Source organism: Prionailurus bengalensis, chromosome E1 (assembly GCF_016509475.1).
Source record: "Prionailurus bengalensis isolate Pbe53 chromosome E1, Fcat_Pben_1.1_paternal_pri, whole genome shotgun sequence".
NCBI classification, from domain to species: Eukaryota; Metazoa; Chordata; class Mammalia; order Carnivora; family Felidae; genus Prionailurus; species Prionailurus bengalensis.
Genome location: NC_057347.1, coordinates 58765528 through 58789388, shown reverse-complemented (window position 1 = coordinate 58789388; position 23861 = coordinate 58765528). Strand labels below are relative to the sequence as shown.

The following is a 23861-nucleotide window of genomic DNA, read 5'->3' as shown; positions in this document are numbered from 1 at the left end:
AGAGGGGGCAGAAGACTCCCTCCCGTAGGCAAACTAATCAACCCAGAGCCCACACCCCGGCTCACCTCCCTCAGCCACTACTCCTCGGCCCTAAATCACCCCAGGGCCGGGTTCCCAAGGACTAGAGACACCCCTACAGCCCAGACTTCACCAGGACTATTCGGACTAGCCAATCCTAGACTTGCTCAAACGTGCCTTCCCTATCATTACTCCACCTCCTGACCACCCAGGAGCTTCCCGGCCCCGCAAGGCCCCTCCTCTTGTGACTCAGCATCTCCATCAGTTAAATAAATCCCAGCACAGATTGGTCCGGACGCCTCCTTGCTGGGCCCTCCTGGAGATCCCTCCCTCCTCCAGTGCCGTGCCCCACGTCCCTGACACCCTCTCTAGGAAATCGAGAGCCCTCCCAGACCGTGGCCTCTGGTCACTAGACGCCCATTCATTTTCTCCCACTGCAGAATGTAAGCCTCTGTTTGCCCACGGCCACACCTGCAGTGTCTGGAATTCCTGGCCCACTGCAGGGGCCCGAACATTTTTGTTTCATTAAACACATTCCTCGGGAAGCCTCCTGCGTTTCTCTCCAGCCGACCGGTGTCTCTCCCGCATGGGACCCTCGGGACCCCACACCCCTCAGCCCGGAGCCGGGGTCCGCTCGGATCCTACAGTGGGTTTTGACTTTTCTGATTTGCAACGTGTCTTTCCCCCCCCTTTACCTTGTTTGCTGCTTTTCGTATTCTTATTTTATTGGGCTTTTTATGAGCTGCTCCAAATCCTTCTAGAACGAGATGTATACTTTGTACAGGTGACTTCTGGTTCTCTTAACAGACATCTGAGGGGTGGGTGTGTACCAGGCAGCTGTCCACGGCTCCACAGTTGGGGGACCAGCATGCCAGAGACAACACAGCTCAGGCTAAAATCTAAACCGCTCCCTTGGCAGAAATCGAGGTTTTATCCATCTGTGTTCGTAGTTGTCGTGGCCTGTGGTTTTACGTGTTCTGGATACGGATATTTGCCTCAAGGCAAAACTAAAGACCGTAACAGTCAGGAACATGTACACGTTAACACTCCTCGGACTGGGAACACACACACACAGCGGACCGAAGTCGAGGGCATGGGTCACAACCTCTGGGTGTGGGGAGTGGGCTGGGGGCAGCGGGGAGGAGACCCTGATAGTTCTGATTTCCACGCTTAAGTGGATGGTGGGGGTGAGCGTTCACCTTGTGAGCCCTGCGTCTGCATCATAAATGTCCTCTGTTGTGGGATTAACATTTAATGAAAACATTTTTTGAAGTTTTCTGACCAGTAGGGGATGCTAAGAAGCCTTCCAGGGCCTGGAATGTTCTGTCTCTGGATGCAGAGGGCGTCGCCAGGCTGCACGGGGGCACCTCGATTCAAAATCTATACCACGCCAGCCCTTAGCGCACACACAAAGGCTACTCCCACTCCTGCCCAAAGAGAATTAACTAGAAAAAAAATTAGTTTGCTGATTCTTGGAGTTTTTTTTTCTTTTTATCAAAACGCACCTCTGATGTTACAACACGCACCCATTTATTTCTCCAACAAACAAACCACAAACCTCCCAGACACACAGCACAGAGGGGGGCAGGGTCTGCGGGGACCCCGGCCCCTGTCCACTCACCCAAATGCTGGATCAGGGTTACGCGGGGTGGGGGGTTGCTGCTGGGGACCCTGGAGAGGCACCACGGTGGGGTGTGGGGGCGACAGGTGGGGGCAGTGCAGTGGGGACCCGGGATGAGCCCCACTAATCGCATAGAAGGCTGAGATGTTGGAGTCCAGCCCCAGCCTGGGCTGACTCGGGGAGGAATTAGGAATTCAGACAACAGCATCCCCTTTCCCCGCTGGCCTCACACTTCCTTCTCAGAAGCCGGCCCTGCCAGGGCTGTTTTCTGCAGGAGCCCGTCCCGCCGTCTCCTGCCAGCTCCAGCAGGGTGAGGACACAGACCTTCTAAACTGAGGCATACGTGCCGGTGGGCAGGGAGGGGGGTGCCTCTACGAGAGGAGGACAGGGTCTGGGACGGGGACCAGAAAGGTCAGGCTGAACCAAAGCCCAACCCACCCCCAGCCAATGGTGCCGTGGGGACAAAGCACCAGCCTCTCAACTACAAGCTGGCCGACTGCCAAAGGGACCTTCTCAGAGACCACCGAGGGGGACACAGAGGTGTCGGGCGACCGGCACGGGTGGCACGACCTCTCCCCGCAGGAACCACGGGCCGCCTGGATTTGCTGAGGAAGTCTGACTGGATCTGTTCTGAACCCACGGGGACACGATCGAACCATCCCTCCCCCTCAAGCTGCCTGGTGCCTCCTGGGGGGCCACGACGGGGATGCGGTGGGGGGGTGGGGGCCGCCTCAGTTCCCACACAGCTCACCACACACACCGGGCTGGCCAGGTGACCCCGTGTGGGTTACTCAGCCATGGTGTGCCTCAGTTTCCCCATCTGTAGAACGCAGGGGACAGGCACCCCTACATCACAGGGTCACTGTGAGGCCCGGATGGGACAAAGCAGGTCAAGAATCGCAGAGAGGTGGCCAGCACGTGCAAGGTCCCCCCCAGTGCTGCAGTGACCGTGGCTCTTTCCCACACACAGCAGAGGCTGGGGGCCACCGTGGCGACCCTGTGTGTGGCCAGCTGCCTTCTCCCACTCCTCTTCCTCCTCTGGGAAATAGTCCCTGAATCTCCCCGTTCTCAGCCATCGGGCGCAAGTAGGAATCGCCTCGACTCCAGCTCCCGGGGCCTATCACCCTGGCCACAGTGATGGGCGCTTAACCCAACTGGAGCCGGTGAGGCTTGATGAAAGTCTCCCCTGGGACGGAGACACTTCCTCCGGCTTCTGTAGAGGCCACTAAAGGAGGCGTCCTCTCACCCCTGCACACTGTATCGTAGGTGGATGACTGTGGAAGCCACGACACAGTAGAAAGGTCTAGAGGGCTAGCGGCAGCTGCTGAGACGCTAAGGAGGAAACTGACATCAGGAAGGTGACACCTGGACCTGGAGAGGAACACCAAGGTGCCTGGATCAAGCCTTGCCTGCAGACCGACCTGAGGGTTTCCCAGTTATGTTAGTGACAAACTTCTCTTATCGTGGTAATTCACCCGAGCTGGGTGTCCAGTTATCTGCAACCAAAAGACTTCTAATAGTTAAAATAATCGAACGTTGAATTTGGTTGTTTCTGTCTTACAAAAGCCTAAAGTCGGTCCAGGTAATCAATGTCCTAGCAGCCTTTGTCCCGTAAGCGGTCAGGCTCTCCTGCGAACACTCAGGCCACAGAATCCTCAGGGCTCCAGACTGCTGCGCTGTGGCACGGGACAGGAGGACCCCACTGTGGCAGGCGGCCAACCCTCCAGGCATCATAGAAGGTGGCAGGAGACATCTGACCTTCTATGGGAAGGGTCCCCAGGGAACCCGAATCAGGCCTGCCTTCTAGAAGGAGGGGTGCTGTCAGCAAGGAAGTATTAAAAAAGAAACCACAAGCCTAAAACGGAGTCCCTTGTGCTAAGTTCCCCATCAGAAACCAACACTTCATACCCAACCTGATTGCAGCTTTTTTTAAAGTAGGCTGTATGCCCGACGTGGAACTCGAACTCAAGATGCAGAGGGTTGAGTCGCATGCTCGAACCGACGGAGCCAGCCAGGCGCCCGCTAACCGCAGTTTTAGCCTCCAGGAAGGTAACCTTTCACCAACCACTCAACCTGGAATCACCTGGCCAGCCCTAGCGACGTGATCTGCCCAGCGGACCCTTCTGTTCCCAGTAGGAGGGCAGCCGTGCCTCGAAACAACTCGCTCTTCACTAATAATTTCCTTTTCCACCCCGCTTCTGCCTTTGGAAAACCTTCCACGTTTCTACCCGTCCCTGCCTTTAAAAACCTTCCTCTCTGTACTGCCCTTTGGAGCTCCTTCCTGTTGGATGGGAAGCTGCCTGATTCATGAGTCACCGGACAAAGCCAATTTGATCATTACAGTTAGGCAGCGGAAGTCCCGAAGCTTAACATATTTCATAAGGAAGCGTGGCCACAGCGAAGGCAGTGGTCCTGCAGAGCTGGAAGGGCCTGGAGGACACAGTTGTGTGGGGGTGGGGGTGGGGTGGGGGGGCGAGGGCGGGCAGGGTTACAGCCCCCGCCCTGTACTCTCCTCAGGCTGAGCATCTTCCCGGGCTTAGATCGCCTGCTCCTCTCCCGTAAACTGCCTTTTAAGTCCTTCACCTGCCGGTTGTTCGCTGCCGTCCGCTTATTTCCTGGAAGTTGGTCAGGTGCCCCAGCGGTCGACCCTTCATCAGAGGCCACAAAGCTTTCTGGCCGTTGGCTTTTACATTTAATAGACGGATGGTCTTCTCTGACTCAGAATCTATGAACATTTTTACTGCCATATTAGCATCTGTGGGTTTTTTTAACGAGGCTGAGAAACATTTGTATAATTTTACTAGTAGTTAACCCATATTTTCTAGAACTTTTAGGGTGTCGTTTTCCATTAAAACACGGAGTTGCTCTGATATATTGTTTTCTGGAGGAGAGGTGGGCACACGGAGGGAGAGAGAGAATCTCAAGCAGGCTCCGTGCTCAGCTGGACTCGGGGCTCAATCTCACAACCGTGAGATCATGACCTGAGCCGAAATCAAGAGTCCAATCAGTGCTCAACCGACTGAGCCACCCAGGCGCCCCGACTGGTATATATTTTAATGTGTAATATGACCAGGGGATCTGGTTTCCAAACAGCCTGTGGTTCAAACACACCTACTGTAACTCTCTGATTTATCATGGTGCTCTGATCACGTGCTGAGCTGTTACACACACACACACACACACACACACACACACACACGTGTCTGTCTTTGCTGACGGGTCTCAGTCACTCCCTTAGAAGGTTTTACAGCTTGAGAGACATTAGGTCAAATCTCCCACTATTGTTCTCTTTTTCTATATTCTTTATAGATCTTTTCACCGATTTATACTCCAGATGGACTGAAAAACACTAGTTTTGCACGTTAATTGGTTAATGCAGTGGATAGATCGGAGGACACCTTTATGATCTTAAAACTATTGCTTTCCCTCTCAAGGAAATGTTATTTTGCAGGTTTTCCTGATTTTGTGGCTATCACAAGCGAGCTCTCCCTCTGCTGTTATTTTCCGTCTAGGTAACTCTCCAGGCCCTGTATCGATGTCACTGTATTTAAAGATTTTATATTTTTTTAAGTTTATTTATTTTTGAGAGAGAGAGAGAGAGAGAGAATCCCAAACAGGCTCTGTGTTCTCAGTGCGGAATCCGACTCGGGGCTCAATCTCGAGCCGAAATCAAGAGTCAGATGCTTAACCGACTGAGCCACCCAGCCTCCCCTCAAGATTTTATTTTTAAGTAACCGCTACTCCCAATGTGGGGCTCGAACTCACAACCCCAAGATCAAGAGTTGAGTACTCTACCGACTGAGCCAGCCAGGCGCCCCTTGAAGTCACTCTCTTTAGAAAGTGTTTCAGCAGTGACTTCACAGACCTAAACCTTCCAGGCAAAGACCACGCCTGCTTTGCAAGCCTTCCACCAACACCCGGTACCTAGTATCTACTGGGCAATAAAGTTTTGTTAACTTCATCAATGACGTAGGTGAGCGAATTTTGCCACCTGCAAATATGCCTCTTTGGCATATTGATTATACTTTAAGCTGGCTATTTTTAAGAAGCTGGGAGAAGCCGTGAAAACCGAGGAGAAATGACCCTTTTGTGAGAGCTATTTCCACGTAAAACGAAAGTTCCCGAGTAAGGGTGTCTCCCTCATCACCAGGAACAGGGGAGTGACTCAGTTCCCTAGAAACTCGTCAGTGGAGAAGGCTGGCTTTAAATCTGCACAACACCCTCAACTTATTCACGGCGCTTTTCCTGATGAACTCCCACAACTGACCCTCCCACCCCAACATCTCCCGTGGAGGGGGCATTCAAGGTGATGGCTTTGGCCACTGTGGGTTGTCACCCCATTTTCCCAGGTCTCTCCCATGTATGCAGGAGGTATCTGTGCTGTGCAAATTCTCTCCGACCTTCTCCCCTTAACCCGTCTCATGCCAATCTGATCCGCAGCCCGGCCAAGGAACGTGGAAGGGCAGAGGAAAACTCTTCCTCCCCGACAATGGTCATCTCACTCAGGAAAAGAGTTAACGCTCTCTGCAAAGAAGTAATACATAAAATAAACTCCACAAACGTCACTCTTCAGCGTATGAATCCTCGCCACTTTTCCTCATAAGCAAAAATGCTTTCGTTGCATACATCAGCTAGTTTCACTTTTCACATTAGCCAATCCTGCAACACTCCCAAAATGCTGTAGAAAATGAACAAAGGCAGGATTTTAACTCCCAGGATCCAGAAACTAATTCAGCAGGGCCTCCACTTGACCCCTGGGTTCCGAGCATGAGCCTATAACCTCAGGCGTCGGCGGCAGCTGGGCCTAGACCACCCCCCACCCCCACCCCCAGGCCCGGGCCCTCCCGCTCTTTCCCATGAAAAGAATCTCCTATGGTTTACGGAGGTTTCGCCAGGTGAGCGTCCCCCACGTGCAAGCAGATAGTTTCACAAGAAATAAGACGGCGGACGGAAGAACTGGAGGGTGTGGGGGGCACACGAGGAAGCTAAAACTTGAATGTCCGCCAAACGTCCTCAGCCGCAAGAGCCAACACAGAAAGGTATCGCTATTGCGTAGACCTACTGCATAGACTCAACGATATTCCGAGTTTGGCTCCAGACTCCCAGGATAAATCAAGTATCTCCATAAAGCGAGCCGGACAGATTTTTCTGGTTTCCCAGTGCCCGAAACATTTACACGCACGCTATGCCGGCTTCTAAGTGTGCAACGGCATCACGTCCAAAAAGTCAACGTGCGTACATTCGTTTTTAAAATACTCTATTGCTAAAGAATGCTAACCATCACCTGAGCCTCAGCGAGTCATAGTCACTGATCCACAGGTCACTGTAACAATCAGAATAACGGCAAGGTCTGAACCCGTTCGAGAATCACCAAAACGTGACACAGAGACACCGAGCGAACAAACGCTATGGAAACAAGGACGCCGACGGGCCTGCTCGGCACAGGGTCGCCACAAACCCAGCATTTGTAAGAAACACGAAGCATGCCTGTACCTGCTCGGGGTCTGCAGAGAACGTGTCAGCGACCCCACGCAGGGTAGCGTCCTCTTTTCTTCTTTTGCTGGGAGGGTGATTAACAGCCTCCCGCTCATCGGATGTGCTGCCGGCCGCATCTACACAAACCTCTGAGGCAACTCCCTGTTGAGACACGACCCCCTTCAGACAGGGCAGGAAGACCACAGGCTCGGGCCTAGGCGGGGCCGCCCTCTGGTGAGGGCCGAGCCAGCCAGCTGGCACTGACCAGAGAGCGCCCGTCTCCCCTCCCCCCAGCCTCCTCCTTCTCCCCAGGAAGACAGCGACGCCCCGAGGGGCTCACGATGTGCCCCAGGCCACCAAGCAGGCAGGGCCGTGCTGCGTGCTGCTGCTCCAGAGGAGGAAGAGTCTGTGAGGTGCGGGGCCTGGCCTCAGCCCTGCCCAGGGCACAGGGGGCCTGGGGCTGCCGGGCACCACATGCAGGAGGAGGGACAAGGGAACAAGGCCAAGAGCTTCTGGGCCAAGAGCTTCTGGACCAAGAGCTGGGGAAGGCAGGGGATCCGTGTGGAAAAGCAGGGCTATTTCCGCAAGGGGTACCTGGAACGGGACCCACAGGGGAGATGGATCGGAGCACGCAGATGGCCCCTGGGGACCAAAGCCCAATCCGGGCAGCTCCAAAAGTCCAGGAGGCCTCCATCGCCTCACAGCAGGAAGCTGTGGGAGGGAGGCACCTTCAACCCAACTCAGCCTGGCTCTAATAACACCCGTCCTCCTCCCCCCTCCGCCTCCCCCCTCCCTCTCCCTCCTCCTCCTCCTCCTCCTCCTCCTAGCCAGGGGAAGCTACCCCAGGGAGAGAACCATCCAACAACCTCTAGGAATAAAGGGAGAACCAGCAAAAGCACCCAGTTAGCCTGCAACAAAGGGCCACCAAAGGAAAGGCCAGCCTGAGACGGTCACCCCAGCTGACAGGTGTGGTGGGAGCCCCACACCGTCCCCATTAACCACAACACCCCCCCACCCCGCACACCCACCCCGTGGCGGCTGCGTGAAGAACTCACTCCCTCGGTGGCTGGGCTGAGGCCGGCCAGGGGGCTCCTGTCTAGCTGGGGGCTTGCCCCTTGGTCCCCTGGCAGAGTCCCCCCACCCCGTGAGCACACCCGGCTGCACACACAGGCCTGTTCTCCACCACACGCACGCCGCTTCCCGACCGTGGGGTACGTAGGGTCGCCACAGGCCGGGTCCGAGCACGAAGCCCGGTGAGTGAATCACCAGACAACCCCGCCAGCGTCTGCCTGCTCGCTTCACTCTGGCTTCCCTTCGCGGGTGGGAACTTGCGCATTTAGGCTTTTTTAATCCCCTTCTGCAATAATACCACACAGAGCTTTACGCTCCGGTGAAGGTCACGTAGCATGCAATGAATCATTTTCAAGTGCACTGTCCGGTGGCTTTTAGTGCTTGAGGTGCGAGCACCCCACTATCTCGTCCTGGGCATTTTCACCTCCCCCGAAAGGAACCTCATGCTCTCCGAGCAGCACCCCCCACCCCCCAGCAGGGAGCTCCCACATTCACCTGCAGGTGGTCCAGGAACAGCCTTACATATCCCAGGTGCCTTCAGGGCACCCCAGAGGTCAAGACAGACCTGATTCCTCGGGAACCCCCACCCTCTGTCAGGACACAGGCCCCCACCATCGGACACCCCACGTGGGGATGCCATCAGGCACCCTCTGCGGGGACCGGGGAGGTCAAGGCTGAGTTCCAAGCCCGCAAACAAAGCTGTCTCCGGGGCGAAGGCACCACCGTTACTGAGACCTTCCAAAGGTCCAATCAAGCTTATTCTTACACTTCTGCTCAATTTTTGTTGGTGTTTCTCTGGAGGGACAGGCCCACGGGAGTCCCCTTTTCCGCCATTCTTGCTGGTACCGATCTTTTTATTGGGCTAGTTAGTTATCTAATGTGATTGCGAGAGTTTCCCCACATCTTTAATCTTCGGGAAAGTAGCAGTTGGGAGGCCGCGGTCCATTCCGCCGTAAGGACGAGACAAATGGCCTCCCATGGCAGGATATTCAGGCGGGTTCCGGGATTTGGGCCATTCGAGACTCGGGCTGTGATCAAACCCTATCCTGACCCTTCAGGTGGCTTTCTGGGGTTCTTTTCTTATGATGAAGTCAGAGAAGAAGAGGGGGTCGAAGGACCCTGTGTTGCTGGGTGGTCCCACCCCGTTACCTCAGGTGCAGGGAGAACTCTGTCCCATCTCTGCGAACGCCCACTTTAAATCAATTCTTGGATAAGTTTCATCTAAAAGCCTACCGTTCTTTTCATTCTCAGCGTTGGAGTTCAGAGGTCAGACGTTTATGTATTTAGTATCTTATCAGTTCTGGACTAGAATCTCTTGTTGGCCCACTCCTTTCTATTGGGTTGTTTACTGTTCTTCATTTCTGAGCGCTTTTGACATATTGAGGCAACTCATCCTTCGCCAAAAATATTTTGATGTAAATACAAATATTCTCTATTTTTTCCTAGATTGTTTGCCCTTTGTGCTTACCACATCCTATGAGGTTTTTAGTTCTTTTGAGACCTTTCTGGAGTCAAAGATACCCATCTTTTGTTTGTACACTTTTCTCTTGCTTTAATTACTGGAAAACCTTTCCCTCTTCAGAGATCAGATCACTGTTTATGTATCTCTTCCCCAACTGCTCTCATCAGTACTAGGTTCTGACTCAGAGCTGCCTCTTCTGACACAGAGATCACGCCCCTGAATTCAGTTTTGCTGATTTTAGTTTGATTTAGTTGTTTGATTTAGTTTGATTTAGTACAGTAAGTCCCACTCAGGACTTTTCTTTTTCACAGTATTCTTGGTTATTCTCGCCCATTTTTGTTTCCAAAACAGCCTTAAGCTCACTCTGTTAAAAAAGAAAACCCAGGGGCGCCTGGGTGGCGCAGTCGGTTAAGCGTCCGACTTCAGCCAGGTCACGATCTCGCGGTCCGTGAGTTCAAGCCCCGCGTCGGGCTCTGGGCTGATGGCTCAGAGCCTGGAGCCTGTTTCCGATTCTGTGTCTCCCTCTCTCTCTGCCCCTCCCCCGTTCATGCTCTGTCTCTCTCTGTCCCAAAAATAAACGTTGAAAAAAAAAAAATTTAAAAAAAAAAAAAAAAGAAAGAAAACCGAGGGGCGCCCGGGTGGCTCGGTCAGTTGAACGTCCGACTTCGGCTCAGGTCATGATTTTGTGGTTTGTGAGTTCGAGCCCCACGTCGGGCTCTGTGCTGACGGCTCGGAGCCTGGAGCCTGCTTCAGAGGCTATGTCTTTCTCTCTCTGCCCCTCCCCTGCTCACACTTTCTCTCAAACATAAATTTAAAAATTAAAAGAAAAACAAAACAGTCCTTCTGGACTCGGCATTTTTTCACTCACGGAGCTGCGCGTGCGCTCCTCGGTGCCGAACCTCCAACATCCCGCATCCTACTCCGGACCACAACTTGCCAAAGGGAAGGACACACGCTGTCACACACACACACATCACATGATACACACCAGCCACACACACACACACACACACACACACACACACCCTCAACACACCCCCACACTGCCGCCCTGGCCTGACCACTACGAGGAATAACCGAGGAACAGGCAGGAGCCCAGCCCCGACCCAGACACAGAAAGACAGCCCCCCTCTCTCAGAGGCCGGCAGGAATCCCCGGGCCCGCGGGGTGTGGACTCCAACACGGGGAGCTCTCTCCCATCACTCTCCCTGAACCTGTCGCAAGACACTCTTGGGGCCTGACCCCTGCAGGGGAGACGGAAGGACACCCGGCAGCAGCCCCTACCTGTGCGGGGAGGAGTGTCCTTCCTGAGTGCCCGCCTGTCCCCGTGACTCTGAGACACCTCCAAACCCGCACCATCACCGGGAAGAGGCCCCGGGAGGAGCTGGACAGACACGGGGCAGGGGCTCAGGCGCCCAGACCCCGTCTCCGCTGGGAGACACAGCGGCCGGGTCTGGCGGGAGGAGAAGGCAGGTGGCGACCCCGGAGGGACGGGGACCCAGAGACCGTGCAGCCGACCAGGCCCAGAGGAGGGCGGCCACCAGCAGGCCGGGCGGGGAGGACCCTGTGGGGGCCGCCGCACAGCAGTACGGTAAGGACAGGGGCCCTCGTTTGGCCACCGAGGCAGCCACAGCAGCGAGCAGCTTCCAGGCCAGGCGGGTGGGAAGCGGCCCTCCCATGCCCACCCAACCAGGGACAGGGCACACTCACTCTTGGCACGGTCCCGGAGACGTCGGAAGGGGGCTCGTCCAGATTTTCCTGCTGCAGATGATTTGAGCCCGGGGACAAGAAAGGGCCGCCGTCCTCCCTCAGCTCCTGTCCGTACTCCGTTTCTCCCTCTGGGGCCGTTTCTCCCTCTCGGGCCGGCGTCGCCTGGAGGCTGCTGTTCTTGGGATCTACAAAGGGACACGCACACGGGTCAAATCTCGGGGGAAAGCAAGGGAAGTCACGGAGGGAAACTCGGAATCCTCCCTGGACACTGTGGACACATCATCCCTCTCCCCCATCGTGCGCTTTCCCTGGGCACCTTTTCTGTTCTCAGTGGGCACGAGGGACCCAGGACCCCGGCCCCAGCCCCAGCCCCAAGGAAGCAGCGACGCATTCTGAGCGCCCAGCTTTTCCAGATGTCAGCACGGGCAGGGTGGCCTGGTCCTCATGTTTCTAAGTCAGAATGTGCCACTCCCCCCACCCCCCTCTCAGGGGCAGGTGCCCCATTCCCAACCCCACTTCCCGGCCGGACCCAGGGTCTCCCAACACCTCCCTTCCGGTTCTGTGTCCCCCTCTTTCTGCCCCTCCCCCACTCACAGTCTGTCTCTCTCTCTCTCTCTCTCTCTCTCTCAAAAGTAAACATTAAAAATTTTTTTTTTAAAAAGACTGGGGGCGGGGCGCCTGGGTGGCGCAGTCGGTTGGGCGTCCAACTTCAGCCAGGTCACGATCTCGCGGTCCGTGAGTTCGAGCCCCGCATCGGGCTCTGGGCTGATGGCTCAGAGCCTGGAGCTGTTTCCAATGCTGTGTCTCCCTCTCTCTCTGCCCCTCCCCCGTTCATGCTCTGTCTCTCTCTGTCCCAAAAATAAATAAACATTGAAAAAAAATTTAAAAAAAAAATAAAAAAAATAAAAAAAATAAAAAGACTGGGGGAAGGTAAGGGGCTTCAAGATGTCACCCCTCCTTCACTCCGACGGTCTTGCACACCGGCACCTGTTATCTCTACCGTCACGATAAAAAGGAGCCGGATTCAGTAAGGGGACACCTTAACTGGCACTTTGTGGGCCAACCCGTGATGTGCTCACAGCCACCATGCCGGGCATGTGCTTTTCCTAGCTGGATGCAAAAAATGGAAGCACAGAGCTGGGCCCCCCCACCTCAGGTGGCAAATGGGAATGCAGGGTTTGAACCCCACAGAAGCTGGGACAGGCCCTGGGGGCTGGCACTGGGGCCAGGGTCCTCGCCTGCAGGACATTTTAGCTCAATGAGACCAAATTCCCGTCCCCCACCCCTGCAGCCTGCTTGCATGCTGGGCAGCATGGCCTCCCCCCCACCCCGCGGGGCCCCTGGCGCCCCTGCAAAAGGCAAGCCTGCCGGTAAGAAAACCTTCTAGAATCCAGAGAGCTAAGTGGGTCTGAACTCCCCTTCAGATCCCCACAGCAGGTCAATGGCCGATTAGCACATGAACAGGGGGAAGAAAGCAGGGGCCTGGCGGGCGGGCAGCCCCCAATCACTGCCCCAACAAAATGTTGCACAAAATTAGCTCAACCTGAATCAATCACCCATGCTGGCTCCTAGCGAGTGCCCCAGAAACAGGTCTGGGGGTGCAGCGCGCGCAACCCTGGGCCGGCCAGCTGCTGGCCCGGGACCCCCAGCAACCCCGGCCCCTGCCTCAGCCTGAAAACAGTGGCTGCAGCGGCCCCCTTGCCCCGAAGGCTAAAGCAGGTAAGGCACGAGGTTCGGGGCGGAGAGGGGGGATCGGGGGCCGGGGGGGTCCCATTCGCAGAGACGGAAAGCAGGATGGTGGGTGCCAGGAAGAAGTCCCACCTGGGTCCCCTGGGACACCTGGCCCTCCCACCCCCCACCCCCGCCCTCCCCCCCACCCTCGGACTGGCCCAACATTACCCCTGGCAAAGGTGGCCACCCTCTGCCCAGGATGGGCTGGGACTCTCTCCCCATCCAAACTTCTGCATGTGCCCCCAGCCCACCCTGCCCCACCCCGGCCCCCGGCCGGCTCCCCCAGGACCCAGGTGTCCAGTGATGTGGGGAACAAAGGCAAAAGAAATGTAGACAAAATTAAATTTCCCAATAATCTGCGGCCCGTTGACAAATATTTGAGACCAGTCAAGTCTGACCTTCCTCCAGGAACTCCCAACTGTCTTAATGTTAAAGTTCTGCTACAGGGAAAAACCTCCTTAGCTTGACAACAGCCAGGCCTCCAGGATCCAGAGACTTCTTTAACATATGAAAGTCCCTTTGGGAACTTCCTTTGTCTCTACTCCTCCGACGTTAAGTAGATAATCAATGGCTCTGCACTACCCCAATGCAGCTCTTTCTGCCCAGGGGGTCCTGTCCCTGTGCCTCCATAAGACCACCTTTTTCATACCAAAAAAGGTCTCGAGAATTCTCTCTGGATGGTTTGCTCTCGAACCCCATGGCAAATTATATCATCAGCACCTCTGATATCAGCCACACCAGCCTCTCCAGGCTGCGATCGGGCTCCCGAGGGACCGGCCCTGGCCGCAGCCCCCGGGGTCCCCAAGCCCCAGGTCTGGAGTGCCCCGAGCTCAAGGGCTGGGCAGGCTGGAGGGCCCATGAGCGGCTGAATGGAGAAGATGTCCCTCCGGAGCTCCAGCCAAGCCCTCCGCATCTTGGTTTCAGTGTTTTCCTGTAAATAGAGAGGCACAGCCAGCGTGTGAGGGAGCAAGAGAGGCCGGGAAGCAGGAAGCAGGAAGCGATGTGCTTGGGGCGGGTGGGAGGGTGTTGCTCCTCAGACCCCAGGCCCTTGGGGACCCGGCGGGGGCAGAGTCCCATCCTCCTGTGTGTCCCTCCTGAGTGACCAGGGCCCGGCCCCGCTCCCGCCAGCAGCAGGGAGGGCCACCCATGTGACCCGGCACCATGGTTCACAGACGGGCCAGCGGAACCGCCAGCAGGTGCCAGCATTTCGGAGGCGGGGGGCTTTGCACTGCTCTCCCTGCCGGCCGGGATGGGCAGGGCCCTGCCTGGTGACCACAGGCGGACTTCACGGCATTCTATAAAAAGGCCGCACACCCAGGTTCTCACCCAGAACTTCCGTTTCCCCTGCTCTGTTGGCAGGCACGTCGGATGCCCTGGGCAGCACTCTGAGAGCCCCTCACGCAAAACGAGAGGCGGGCAGAGGTACAGTGGGCTTCCGTGGAGACCCCGAGAGGCGCAAAGCGCGTTTTCCCTAAGCGGTGGGTCTCCAGGAGGCACCTGTGACTCCGTCTCTTTGCCTGTCCGTCAGGGAATCCCCCTGGTTTACCGGTTCAGTAACTCATTTGAAGCCTGAGGGCCACACTCAACCCCTGCCTCACCCTGACCCCTGACCCCTGACCCCCACTACAGGCCAGTGCCTGTACGATGGGAAAAGATAGAAGAAAAGAGGCAGAGAGGGAAAGGTTAGGACCCGAGGCCCCTGGGTGGAGAAAAACACCTATTTTAGAACAATGCTGGGAGCACCGGGACCACAGCAAACCCCCTCAGGCGTCCTCTTACGAAGGTGACAGACACCCACCTACTCCCCCTCAGGGTCCCCTTAGGAATTTGACAAAAGACTCGACCTCCAAGTAGACCATAAAATGTACTTCCTACCAGAACGGATACCGGGTACGGTAGGCCACCCCTCACACAACGGAAAGGAGCCAATCAGGAAGGGACACCCCCTAGAGCTATCCGGCCAAGGGGGGGTAGAACGTGAGAAAGACCCCAGGGGGAAGGGAAGCGGGGCCACCAGGACCTTATAACACAAAGACCCTTCCTGGCCCGTGGTTAGCGGGCATTCTCTTCCCAATGTTCCCTCTCAAGAAAGAGAGCTCTCCTATTATTTTTACCCTAATAAGCTGTGCCTTCTGGGTCCACCTCTCCACTCTTCTAAGCGGAAAGGAAAGGAACCCCGGGCATCGAGAAAACGAACACCAGCAGGGCCCCGGGCTGCACATCTGCCCAGCCTGGCTGGGATGGCACAGCAGAGCAGACACGGGGGGCCCCCGCCCCCCACCTGCCCTCCAAGACCACGGCTCCCTCCCAGGGCACGAGCTCCGGAGCCGCCCGGCCGGGATCCAAATCCGGGACCCCATCCCACCCCGTCTCTGCTAGTTGCTAGCCGCCGTGGGACTGTAGGCAAGATACTTGACCTCCCTCGGCTTCACTCTTGGCGTCTGTAAGATGGGAATTTATGATAGCTGTGCCCTCAACACTTGGCACAGCGCCAGGCTCCCTGAATTTAACCAAAAGCTCTGATTTTGGTTTCTGGGTTTTTTTAAATCTCTGGGGTCCCAAAGACCCCCCCCCCCCACACACACACACAAGGTCTCCCATCCAGGTGTGTGTACTAACGGCCAGGGATGGGGAGCCCTGGCAGATGGGAATTTCCAGCCGGACACCAGGAGCTCAGCTATGCTGGCCGTTACACACCCGGACAGCCAGGGATCAATAACGAGAGAGGACACTGAGCCCGACTGCATGAGTCAAGCCCCGTGGGTTCCACCGGCAAAGACAGACCCCTGGGGCCAGACTTCCTCCCTCCAGGGGCTGCAGCACAAGAAAATCAAACAGAAATTGACAGCAATGGCAGCAGCCTCTTTGACCCTCTTACGGTCCAATAAAAGCATCTGTGACGTGAGCACTTTGTACCAAGGCTGTTGTTTCAGGGAAGAATCGCCTCACCCCTAACACACAGCGCACTTTGGCAGGTTACCAAAGGTCGGAGAGCAAGAAGGCTGGTATTGACAGCATTTACGGACACACACACACACACACACACACACACACCCCTCGTATTTAGAAAACACACAAGGCTGGTGTGCCTGGCTGGTTCTGTCGGTACAGCACCCAGACTCTTAATGTTGGGGTTGTGAGTTCAAGCCCCACGCTGGGTGCAGAGATCACCTAGATAAATAAAACTTTTTTTAAAAAAACAAAACACACATGGTCTTCTAGAGAACTTTCTTTGATTGGCCCCCAAAGTATTAATTCAGCACCTATTATGTGCAAGGGACTTGGAGAAAAGCAGCTAACAAGAGAACAAAGGGCCCCTCCGAAGCCGCTGGGTGCCGTGGTCCCAATGCTAGGAGAGCAAGCAGCCTGATGAAGAAAGGGTGATTCGGCTGTGGGGGAGGGGGAGGGGCTTTTTTCCCTGGGCGGCCAGAGTGGGCCTCCAGGTAGGAGACAGAGGGACAGAGGAGCAAAGACTGAAGGGAGGTGAGGGGGTCATGGTGCTGTCCTCGGAGAACAGGTATGTTCCAAGCGGAGGGAACAGAGTGCAAAAGTCCTGTGGTCCCAGAATGCCTAAGAAGGGAAGGGAGTCAGTCGGAAGTCCCGGACGCCAAGAGAGTTAAGGACCAACCTGAGCCGGGGTGAATGAGGGCCACCAGACACGGTTCTCCTTTCATGCACCGACCTGCCACCCCTCCCCGGGAAGGAGACTGCCTGTCCAGGCTGCGGGGACCCCTCACCCCACCCCAGCACCTGGGACACCGCTTCCACAGCATCCCCTGAAATCCGCTACGACCCTTCAGCTCAGCCCCCGACACTTCCCATTCGCGAGGGGGCGGAGAACCCTCGAGTTCTCCTCTCCAAGAAATGAAATTGAAAGTTTTAAGAGCAACAGAAGCTTCCAGCAAAGGAGCAGATGAAACTGCTCTTTTCACAACTGTGCCCCTTCCGCTAAGAGTTCTCTGGCCGCAGAAGACCCCCTGCTGCCCGCCTGAGCTGCCTGCCGGCGCGGTTTCCACTTCAGCCGGGGGACGGGGGACGGAGCCTGGGCCCAGCCCACCGCCCCTGCTTGGCCCTTACCTGCCACGGGGGCTGCAGGGAGCAGCCTGTGTCCACACTCGCTGCAGAACTTGGGGGCATCCTCTTTGGAGACATGCCCGCACGAAAGACACTCCATTCCTCCCGGGACGGCTCTTCTCCAGGCCGGCAAGCTCAGGCAGGTCTGGAAGGAAAAGGAAGGGTCCCAAGGCAGCTGACTATATATTGAGCCACCCGTCATGTGACCAGCCCTGCTTCGGTTTCATTTTCAGGGAAAGGGAAATTAAAGCACCCAGAAGTTCCTCGGCTCAATGAGCTCAATCGAAACCCATCCTTAGCCTGATTCCCCACTAAGCCCTCCCCACTCCCTCCCCCCACACCCTCCAGCCCCGAGGGTCTCACCCCCTCCCCCACCATTGGCGCGGCACTCTGTTCCCTTTCTAGTGCCCCAGCCAGGCTCACCCCTCCTGGGCTCTCCATCGCTCAGTGAGTCGAGAACTGTGCGCCCCCCACCCCCGACCCCGGGCTGAGATGGGGCTGGGACATCTGAGAACTGGGTGTGGGCAGCGGGGGGATGGTTCCAGGCAGGGACACGGCACGTGCAAAACCCAGAAATAAGACTCCGAGGATGCCCACGGTGTGCTCGGGACAAGGGGCTCGGGGACAAAAGCACCTGACTCACAGGTGACATGAGAGTTAGGTGAGGCAAACGGCACTGAAGAAACGACAGCCGACACCGGCTGAGTCAGAACCCACCAAGCGACCAGCCTGCATGGGCAGCCCCGGGCTGACCCGCGTAGCCGTCAGGATGCCTAACAGCAGGCAGGTGGGCAGGCTGTGTCCTCTGGGCCCTGACCCTGCTGCCCGCCCCTGCCTCCCCCAGACTTGGCCTGCTCTCCACTCCCTAGTGAGCTCTCCGGGGGGGAAGGCAGGGCTAAACCTGTGTGAGGCAGGTTCACAGCCAGGCCCAGCCGGCCACAGCCGGGCCCTGCCCCCCACCTGGCCCCTGACCCCTACATGACCCGGAAGCGACCACCCTCCTGGTCTGGGCTCTCACTCCAAGACTTTCAGTGACTCCCCATGGCGCTGGCCTCTACCCCAGAGTCGTCCTCCTCCGCCAGGCTCTGCCTCCCCACAGGCCAGGAATGTCACAGTAGGGCACTGAAACCCACCCTGAAGGGTCCTATTGTTTCCCGCCGGCACCAAGGGCCTGAGGGCAGAAATGAGAACCCAGGCCCCGGACGCCACTCCATCCTAAAGCTTCCCGACGTTTCCCCTCCTCTTCCTCAACTTCAGAACTGCGCCAAACTCAAAGCCCATCCCCCGCAACCGCCACTAAACAAAGCCTGGCGGCGGGGCTTGGGGGGCAGGGGCGGCGGGGGTAGGGGGTGGGGGTGGGGAGGTGGGGGCGGGTCAGGGGCGGCGGGGGTAGAGGGTAGGGGTGGGGGAGTGGGGGCAGGGGCAGGCCAGGAGCAGGGCAGGGGCGGCTGGCCTCCCCATCTCTGCGCTCCCTTCTCCTCTGGCCTCCCCGCGGCCGCCTGGCGACCCTGGAGGCCGTCACGGCCGAGGTGCCCATCCTGGCCCGGGGACCCTGGCGGCGGGCAGTCCTAGAAACCCGGGAGGACGCTGCGCTCTGGGCCGCGCGGTGACGGGGACGGGGACGCCGTTCTCCTAAAAGTGACTGTGGAGACACGTAGGGACACCCTTTGGTAACAACACCGCTCCGTGGCGGCCACCGGAGAAAGCCAAGGATTCCGCTCCGGGGGAGGCGCGGCTCGGGGGCGGGGTCCGCACCCCGGAGCCGGAGGCGAAACCGAAACCCGGCGCGGCAGGAAGAGGCGGCCCGGAGGCGACGGCGCGCAGCACGCAGGCGCCGCGACCCAGACCCACGGCCCCGCGCCCCGCATCCCCGCACCTCGTCGGCCCCGCGCCCCGCATCCCCGCGCCCGCTCGCACCTACAGCGCCCCCGCGCCCAGGCCACCGCCGCCGGGTCCCGTTCTGACGTCCGGGCCCCCCCCCGCGTCCGCCCGCCAGAGGGTGCGGCCGGAATGCCCCCTCCTATGGCGCCCCCCAGTGGACCCGGCACCCGGCCAAGGGGAAGGCGCCGCCTGCCGCTGCACGCGGGGCGGGGCTCGCCGAGCCCCGGGTGTAGCGCCGCAGGGGTCCGCACCCGGGTCTCCCCCAGCAGCCTCCAGCCCCGGCGCACAGCACCCTGGACAGTGCCCACCTCCCCGTGGCGCCAGCGGCGGTCCCCGGAGGGGCACAGAGGACGCCAGGCGGGTCACTCGGTGCAAGGGACATCGGGGCCTTGGGCCGATTAAGTGACCACAGATGGCAGTAGAGACTTCGCAGCCGGCGCCCAGCCCTTCGATGGTCACTGATAACCGAGAGGGCCCCCCAACCTGCGTCTCCACGCGAACGCCTCCAACCCTGTTTCCCCCTCTGTGAGTTCCGAGTCTGGCATCCTAGAGCTGTTGGAGAATCTCTTACTGACGGTAATAATACAGTGAACGCTGGCGTTCCAGGAGTATTACTGATTCCTCACTGTCCCCTCCCGGGAACCTGTGCCGCTACAATCTCCACTTAGGCTGATTGTCAAATTCAAAAGGCGCGGGTTCCCGCCCTCCCCAGTCACACCGTCCTTCCTCTCGACCGGGACCACAAGCTCAGGTCTTGGGGTCCCCCTCCTGCGATGCGCCCCCTTCCCCCCTTGCAGGGCTGGCTTCTGCACTGGATCCCAGCATCACCGTCCGAGCTCAGGCAGTGCTCAGGGGGTGCTCGGCACAGGTTGCCGAAGACAGTCTCACGTGTGCTGGAAGCTACCAACCCCGACTCCCTACCAGCCACCCCCGCTGTCTCGTCAGCTCATCTCGATCTGGGCAGGATCCAGGCCGTGTCCAGTGCTGTGGCCTTTGACCTTGTGCTGACCTCGTACGGGGCGCAGGAGAGAGAGAGCTTGTCCTGAAAGAAAGGGGCTCCAGGCAGGGGTGCCAGGCTGGGCAGGCTGGATGCGGGGCGGGGGTGAGGGGGGTGCACAAAGCCTGTAGTGGGAGGGTGGGAGGAGGCGAGGGGGCTTGGTCAGAATCCGGGGAAGACTCCTGGTGCCCAAAGACGCTCCGCGCTGGGACTCCTCCGGCGAGCCAAGGGAGAGCCCAGCCCTACCCTGTTAGATTTGGGGCCATCCAGGCAGAGCAAAACCCAGACCCTCTTCAGGCCAGTAATAAGCTGGCCCCGCTGGCCAGTGGCAGCCTTCCTGAGGGGCAGCAATGGTTCACGGGCCCCACCGGCACGTGCACCCGAACCTTGAGCCTGCCCACAGTACCAGGGAGTCGTTGAAGGGCCCACACAGCGGGCACTGCCGGCAGCCTGGCAGGCTCAGGATGCCCGTCCTGGACAAGTCAAACGGCTGAGGACACACACCTGACCCGGTCATTGTCAGTGGGCCAGCAATCCGTTCTCAGACCTAGGAGGTGGGCCCCCTGAGGGCCAGAGCCATGGCTCGGACTAGGGTTGGGTCCCGGGAGGTGTCAGGGGCCGGACCCACACCAGTTCAGTGACCTCCCTGGGGGGCTAGCCTGAGGGCGCATGTTAGGGTGCAGGACTAGCTTAGGGTTTGGGTTCAGGGAGCGGCCGATGGTGTGTCCCAGGCTTAGATTTTGCTGTGACTCTCTACTGAGACGTCAGTACGTGGCACGGTCGGCCCGGACACCCTGTTCGGACACGTGCGGATACAAGCCACCAGGTGTTCCAAAGAAAGTAGGGGCTTTGGACACTCCTGCCTCTAGGTGCTGAGAAGCTGACAGCAAGTGTCCCTGTCAACAGGGACACTTGCACCATAGGGACGGTGAGCCCCCCAAAGAACCAAGTCAAAACCCACAGGGAACACCAAATAAAGACAGAGCAAAGAAGGCATGGAAAAGCCAGGTGTTAGGAGCCCAGCTGATGCCCACAGAAAAGACCCCTGACCTTCCCTCGTCTGTACTGATGTAACAAACGTAGACGTTAAAATACGCACACGATAAAATAGAGTATAACATAACGTGTAAATGTAGTATGACCTAATACCATTAAAATTCAATTGGGGCGCCTGGGTGGCTCAGTCGGTTAAGCGTCCGACTTCAGCTCAGGTCACGATCTCACGGTCCGTGAGTTCGAGCCCCGCGTCGGGCTCTGGGCTGATGATGGCCCAGAGCCTGGAGCCTGCTTCCGATTCTGTGTCTCCCTCTCTCTCTGCCCCTCCCCCGTTCATGCTCTGCCTCTCTCTGTCTCAAAAATAAATAAACGTTAAAAAATTCAAACAGAAAATAGCAAAATACAAGCCAGGAACAGAGACTGACTGCCGGGCGCAGGGAGCAGGGTGGGATCCTGGGATGGAGGAGGGAGGGGGTGAGGAAAGGTGTCAGCTTTGTCCTTAAACACAGGGTGAGGTAGACCCCGCAGGCTCGACTCTCCTCTTGGCCCAGCGTTCACAAAGAGCCTGACTCCTCCCCGTGGGAGATCTGCTGGGGGAAAGCCTGTCTGGCCGTTCTGCCCTCGGTCAGCTGCAGGACCTCAGCCGAGGACCCCGTTGACTCGGCCACGTGGTCTAACCTGGCCAAACCCGGCTTAGACCTTCCAGATCCCGTGGACGTTGGATCACTTGAAATGTCTTTGGCCTTGATGTTGCAACCACCAGAGTTTGTGGCATGGATTCAGTCGGACCCAAACACCCTTTGTCGGCCAGTCTTGTTTCTCCCCTGCGTGGATGGATAGTCGTGGGCTCACCGGCAGGAAGGATGTTCTCCCGCTACAGGGCAGCCAGCAGGGGGCGGGCGGCACACTTTGCAGGGAGAGTAAGTGCGGGAAGCGGCAGGGCGGGGCCGAGAACAAGGGGCCTTATGAGGAGAAGCGGTTCTGCCACTGCCCACGGTCCTGCCTGTGGCCCTGGTCCGGATGGGAGCCTCCAGCCATCTGAAAGCACAGCCTGTGTGAGCAGGCAGGGCTGAACAAAATGCTCTCACTTATCCCAGGGCTGTGCAAATGAAAACCGTGCCAAGCGAGGGGCCCTGTAGTTCCCGGCTTTGATTGTGTCTAACAACCCGCCTGCCTTCAGATCGCATCTTCAGCTCTGGTTTTCCCCGTGGAAAGACAACACGTCTATCTGAGTGACAGACCCGGTCGTTAAGCTGCTCGTTAACAGGCTCTGGGGTGCAGGTTGGTCGGGTGGGGTTCGGCTGCTGGGAGCCAGTTTTCTGGACCTCGATATTCTTGACTAGGGATCATGCTCTTGACCCCATGCAGTAAAAACTACCTGGTATCAGAAGGCCCCCAGGTTAAAAGAGTGGGGGCCAGAAACATCCTCCATTCTGAGCCCCAGACGTGGGCTGCAGGCCCTGAACAGACAAGAAGAGTGGCCCTCAGGGAAAGGCGATGGTTCCCTGTTTGTTTAGGGGGCAGGGGCCGAGTGACTTGGTGGCTCCTGGACAGCATTCTCCTTGCATGTGTCCCCATCCCCTCGAAGGACGCCAGCCATCAGATTTACGGCCACCCTAACCCAGTATGACCTCATCTCAACACACCTAATTATGTCCTCAGAGACCCTGTTTCCAAATAAGGTCACAGTCACAGGCATCTAGGGTCAAGAATTAACTCTTTTCAGGGGACACAATTCAACCTGTTACAGGAACCAGCTCCGTGGGCTTTGCCCAAACTCCTCTGAAAGGATGCAGCCATCTGGCACAGCCAAAGGTTCCTGTGGTTTGGATAATAAACGTGGGTCCTTCCACAAGGTTAAAATTATTTTAGGGGCGCCTGGGTGGCTCAGTCGGTTGGGCATCCGACTTCAGCTCAAGTCATGATCTCACGGTTCAGGGGTTCGAGCCCCGCGTCGGGCTCTGTGCTGACAGCTTGGAGCCTGGAGCCCTGCTTTGGATTCTGTGTCTCCCTCTCTCTCTGCCCCTCCCTTGCTGTCTCTGTCTTTCTCTCTCAAAAATAAGCATTAAACAAAAATAATTTTTTTTATTATCTTAAAGCTGGAGGGAGGGGGACAGGTTCTCTGCCAGCATCAGTAGCTGAATTTACAAAGGATAGATAGATCTACACAGAGAGATTTAATTTTTATTTTTTAAATTTTATTATTTTTTAACATTTATTTTTGAGAGAGAGAGACGCAGAGCACGAGCAGGGGAGGGGCAGGGAGAGGGGGAGACACAGAATCCGAAGCAGGCTCCGGGCTCTGAGCTGTCAGCACAGAGCCTGACGCGGGGCTCGAACTCGGGAACCAGGAATGCTGAGATCATGACCTGAGTTGAAGTCGGACGCTGAGCCGACTGAGCCCCCAAGGCGCCCCAGAAGAGATTTTATACGGATAATCACATTTCAGTCAGAAAAAGGCTTGCTGTCCGCCCGCCCAGGGAAGCCTAGCTCCGGGCAGACTTTCTAGTGAAGAGGGAGTCCCTGCCCCACTAACGGGGACACCCACCGTTCCCCGTGTTAGCAAGCAGAGCACCCTGACCCACGGGGAGGCCTCGCTGGGCATGGGGCCTGCAGAGACTTGACCACTGAGCCTGGTGGCCCTGGAGACCCTGTTCCACGGTGGCTTCAGACCACAGAGGAGGCCTGAGGCAGCAGACACAGGGGACCCGCCCCGACTCGCTTCCCCCAGGGCGGGAGCCTGGGCCCACACGCTTCCCTCCCGCCCTCCCCTCGGCCCTCCCACCCCCCCATCCAGAGTCCTGCCGCAAACCGTCTCCTGTGCC

The 23861-nt window shown here is 57.5% G+C and overlaps 1 protein-coding gene across 1 annotated transcript in view; it reads right to left on the bottom strand.

The window, feature by feature from the left end:
- The window catches only part of RNF213 (ring finger protein 213), a 107461-nt gene extending 88332 nt beyond the window's left edge, over positions 1-19129 (bottom strand). Inside the window, 4 exon segments of the mRNA XM_043585749.1 lie at positions 7133-7276; positions 11358-11542; positions 17166-17307; positions 19080-19129. Coding sequence (XP_043441684.1) covers positions 7133-7276; positions 11358-11542; positions 17166-17262 — 426 coding nt within the window. The 5' untranslated portion in view covers positions 17263-17307; positions 19080-19129.
- Positions 19130-23861: the final 4732 nt, after the last annotated feature.